The 4,580-nt window shown below is 34.4% G+C and overlaps 1 protein-coding gene and 1 long non-coding RNA gene across 3 annotated transcripts; one reads left to right on the forward strand and one right to left on the reverse strand.

Moving 5' to 3' along the window:
- The first annotated feature begins 913 nt into the window (after positions 1-913).
- LOC109178440 (protein NEN4) lies at positions 914-3,130 on the forward strand. Of its 2 annotated transcripts, none has more exons than XM_019328075.1 (5): positions 914-1,444; positions 1,849-1,895; positions 1,993-2,056; positions 2,154-2,231; positions 2,619-2,701. In XM_019328075.1, exons 1-5 carry the CDS (start codon positions 1,004-1,006, stop codon positions 2,640-2,642), a joined length of 654 nt encoding a protein of 217 aa, XP_019183620.1. In that variant the 5' UTR covers positions 914-1,003; the 3' UTR covers positions 2,643-2,701. The 2 variants fall into 2 exon arrangements, with proteins under 2 accessions (XP_019183620.1, XP_019183619.1); XM_019328074.1 differs by lacking the exon at positions 2,619-2,701 and adding an exon at positions 2,703-3,130 and having other exon boundaries at positions 927-1,444.
- Positions 2,684-3,530, reverse strand: LOC109178441. Its single transcript, XR_002053718.1, has 2 exons — positions 3,241-3,530; positions 2,684-2,946 (listed from the first exon to the last, which is right to left on the reverse strand). It is a non-coding gene; the product is annotated as an uncharacterized LOC109178441 (long non-coding RNA).
- Positions 3,531-4,580: the final 1,050 nt, after the last annotated feature.

The raw sequence follows: 4,580 nt of genomic DNA on the forward strand, positions 1-4,580 counted from the left end.
ACATATTTAATTTGTGATCTGGTGAACACCAAAATCACAATTTCCAATTGAATTTTGCCTATATTTGTTCAAATTTTAAAAGTTTATTTTTGTCCATTATTTTTAAGAATATGCCTATTCCTGCTGGTAATTTTGGATGACTTCAAAGAGTAAAACAACGGGGCCAAGCTTGCATCATCTTTGACAGGTCAAAATATGATTTTGCGTGTGGCGTGTCGCCATGTTAGCATGCGTGCCCCACTATTGGGGGTTACTATATATTAATTAATTAAGGGACGTAAGAGAAAAGAGAACATGCAATACGGTTACTTGGATTGGATTGTTCCAATAGCTGTTTGCGAAAAGTTTCACCAAAAACTTGGAACACCCCTGGCCTCAAAAGAGTGAAGATAAAGAAAGACGGATTACATTAAAACAAGCGCAGCAAAAGTAGTGCAAAACATTCAATACATGCAGATAACAATGGATCAAGGTTCATATTTTTTATGAGTTCCGATTAAAAAATTTTGTATTTGTAGTTAAAACATTCTATATATGCAGATAACAATATATGTACATTGTGAGTCCTAATTCAAAAAAGTTAATTAACATATTATGTGTCTATAGTTATTTATTATATATATGCAGTTAATAGTAGTTTATTTGCCTGTAGTTATCTTATTGCAAGTACAGAATGTATCAATTTTTGGTATAGAATCTGAAGGTTATTTTTATACTAAAGTCTGAATTTTACAATTTTGGCAAACAGAGCTATGAACAAGTAGAAAACAGGCTAGGGACAACTTGATCCGAACACCAAAACTAGAAAGACTTGAATTACAAGACAATCAATCTCCCTAACGCATGAAAGAATATTCTTATTCACCATCGTCATCCCATGAATTCATTATTCTTGTCTTCTCTTTATATATAGTAAACCAACCCAGCCATCGTTTCAATCGTATTCTTCCACGACGGCTTTATAATTTAAACCCAAAACTCTAGTCTAGGCGAAACCAAAAGAATGGCGGCGAGCAACGAAAGGGCATCACAGATGGTGTTTTTCGACTTGGAAACGACGGTTCCCAAGAAGGCAGGACAAAGGTTTTGGGTTCTAGAATTCGGCGCAATTGTGGTCTGCCCGCGAAGGCTGGCAGAGCTGGAGAGCTACTGCACCCTGATCAGGCCGAGGGACTTGTCGGCCGTGGCGGTAAGATCAGGGCGGTCCGGCGGAATAACACGCGGAGCGGTAGCTAATGCGCCCCATTTTGAGGAAGTTGCGGATAAGATATTCGACATTATGGATGGTAGGATATGGGCAGGACATAACATTCAAAGATTCGACTGTGTTCGTATTAAGGAGGCCTTTGCTGCCGTCGGCCGCCCTGCGCCGCTGCCTGTCGGAACCATCGATTCTTTGGGCATTTTAACACAGAAATTTGGCAGAAGAGCTGGCAATATGAAGGTATATTGTGTATACTATATTCTTATCCAGAAAGCCTAGACTTTATTACAGCAAATGCCAATTCTGATCCACTATTAGCAAAATGATAATTTTGGGTCTCCCATTAAAACATGTCCGAATTTGTAATTTATAAGCATATTTTTGTCTATTCATATATTAATGGAATCGACATATTATACATGAACGGATGAAAATACTCTTACAAATTACATAATCCCGCATGTTTTAAACGGAAGAGTGATCAGCTTGATCGATTTTGGTACGAAAACAATAGTCATAGATGAAAATTAAACATGTGAACTAAAACTATCATTTTGGTAATACTCCAGGGACCAAAATTGGTATTTGCTTTTATTATATACATAAATAATAATCTCTTTGATAAGTGTGGTATTGACATTTAGATGGCAAGTTTAGCAGAATACTTTGGACTTGGACAGCAGAAACACAGGTTAGAGAAAATCTAAATGACAATGGAAACATAATTTATTGGATCAAAGGAAGATTTAACGCTAACATTTGTTTAAACTATGACTGATTATTTCTAGGAGTTTGGATGACGTTCGCATGAATATGGAGGTCCTCAAGCATTGCGCAACAGTAATGTTTCTGGTAATTAATTGAATAATATTCATTAACCTTCATTTTATTTGATCATTCCATTGATAAGTGTATGGACTGATACATCTCGTAATATTATAACTACTAGGAGTCGAGCCTCCTGGGTATGGTGAATAACGAATGCCGTGGGGCGCCTAACATTATGACGAGAAGCAGAACTGCAATGGTATGATGAATTGATAGAAACATTCCGTTTTAACTAAAAATTTAAATTAGTAGTGAGTTTGTATAGTAATTATATATATCAATATTGTAAAAATCGGCTTAGGCGGCCGCCTAAGCGCTAGTCGTCTCTAGGCTGAGGCAATTTCAGTCATAAGCAGCTTTTAGTTGGTCGGTCGATTAGTCGTCCTAGGTTGGGCGCCCAACTCGGCAGAGTGGTTTTCTTTTGCCTGCTCAGTTGAACCTCTTCTATATTTCTTCAGTCATGTACTCAACTAACTATCAAATATATGTATTTGATTAGTTTTGGAATTATGACAACCTAAATACTTGGATTATTCAGCCACCTAAGCAGCGTCCCTTATGCAACATTGATATTTATTGTCACTAGTATGTGCACAGAAAGCGAGATTAATTATGTAATGGTGTAAAAGTATGGATTATGGAGATGTCTGATTTCTTGAATTTCACTCAGAATTCATTGAAAGAAAAATGGCATACTTGTTCATCATCAGTTACAACAAGAAGCTGTAAAGGAAAGTTGAGATGCAGAGAAGACGAAGAAGCAAGTAGAAAATCAGCAGCAACAACAACAACAACAACTTCCCTTGGATATCACAGAGCTGTTCCTTACACTAGGAGGCAAAGGGCACATTTCATTCAACTCCATTCATCCTCATAATCATATCCACTTAGCTTCTTGATGATCAACTTTTAGGCTACTTGCAGAAAGAAAGTGTCAGCTAAATTCTGAGCCTCCTAACATAACCTTCATAGTCCCCCATCATCATTCTTTTTATATTTTTTTAGTGTAACATTCCATATCCCAGAACTGTAATTGCATCATTTTATGCAATTCCAGTTCCAGAACAAGTATACATAGTCTATTGTAAATTTTCTAAATAAAAAAAAAAAAAAACAAAAATAGATATAGTAAATTTCAGCCTTTTGCTGCCATGGGTTCGTCTTTATTACAAGCAATGTTAATAGCTAATAAATCCAAAGGGTCTTACTTGGTGATTGCCTTGTCATCATCACCCTTGGCTATGTTCTGCTGCTGCTTCTTCCATCTCTCAATCTCCTTTGCTAGTAATGCCTTATTATCATCATCCTCATCTTCATTCTTGAATTTCTTCAACACAATCTTTCCATTCTTGATTTTGTATGCCAAGTTAAAGCACATTTTTTTTTTCTACTCTGATCTGCCTGCACAGTCCCTTCTGGGTACTAATAAACAATAAATTTCTTCAAATCCAATCTTTATATCATTTGTGTCTTTCTTCCTTCGATGTTAAGGTTTCGATTTCTTGTTTGGGCCGGCGATGGGATCAATGTATGTTGTAGCGTCGTATAATGCTTGGTTTTAACCACCCGCACTATAAAATTATTTTACGTACTACTAACCAATACAATGGTCAGTTGGAGCCCTTCTTTTTCTGCATAAAATATATCAGGGAGCAAGTAGTGTCCCATACTCCAATAATATTTTTTTAAATAAAAAACTTAGGTGATCCAGTTTTGCCGGACTAATCCTAAGCTCGTGAAATCCCGCCCCTAAAGTTTCTGCGGAGATAAATCGCGCAATTAGCCTACCGTTCAGATCATAGTCTTCATATGCGCACAAAAGATCCAATTCAAACTTGCCGCCTCCATTTATGATCTTTTATAAATCCGACAACGAACCAACTATACTAAGCCACGAGGGACTCCAATAATTTGTTTAATTGTACTTTATATACATTCATATAAATAAATTTATTAATGTGATATCATTCATATGATCATATCTATATATGAATATGATTTGCATTTGCGCACATACTGACGGTGCATTAAATTTTTTCTTATAACTTTAACCATTCTTTATGTTGATTTTCTAAAAAGTTTCATTTTAAACTACTCAATGAAATATTAATATTAAAAATTTTCTCAAATGATACAATTTGATACTCCTCTTTTCTCATTTTATATGATATATCCACCATTTGTTAGTGAAATCATTATTCACATTTTTTTTAATTATAATTTTTAAATTTACATTTTTTTTTGTTTTTAATAAAAATGTTAATGTAATTTTTAAATATATAAATTGTATTAACTATTCCCAAATTAATATTTTTTAAAAATTAAATTGTAAATAATTTTAACCAAATCTTGTTGACGCTTCATATAAAATGAGATGAAGAGATATTTTTAATATGGTTAACCAATTCACCTCGACGAATATGAAAATTCTTAACTATTTTCATATAATATATACATTTGAAATAAGAGTTAAGCAAGTACTATTTTATCAAAATTTAGAGGTCATTTAATTTAGATTATATTACATAACGGTCATAACCCTTGTACT

This window comes from Ipomoea nil, unplaced genomic scaffold (assembly GCF_001879475.1).
Source record: "Ipomoea nil cultivar Tokyo-kokei standard unplaced genomic scaffold, Asagao_1.1 scaffold0848, whole genome shotgun sequence".
Lineage (NCBI taxonomy): Eukaryota > Viridiplantae > Streptophyta > Magnoliopsida > Solanales > Convolvulaceae > Ipomoea > Ipomoea nil.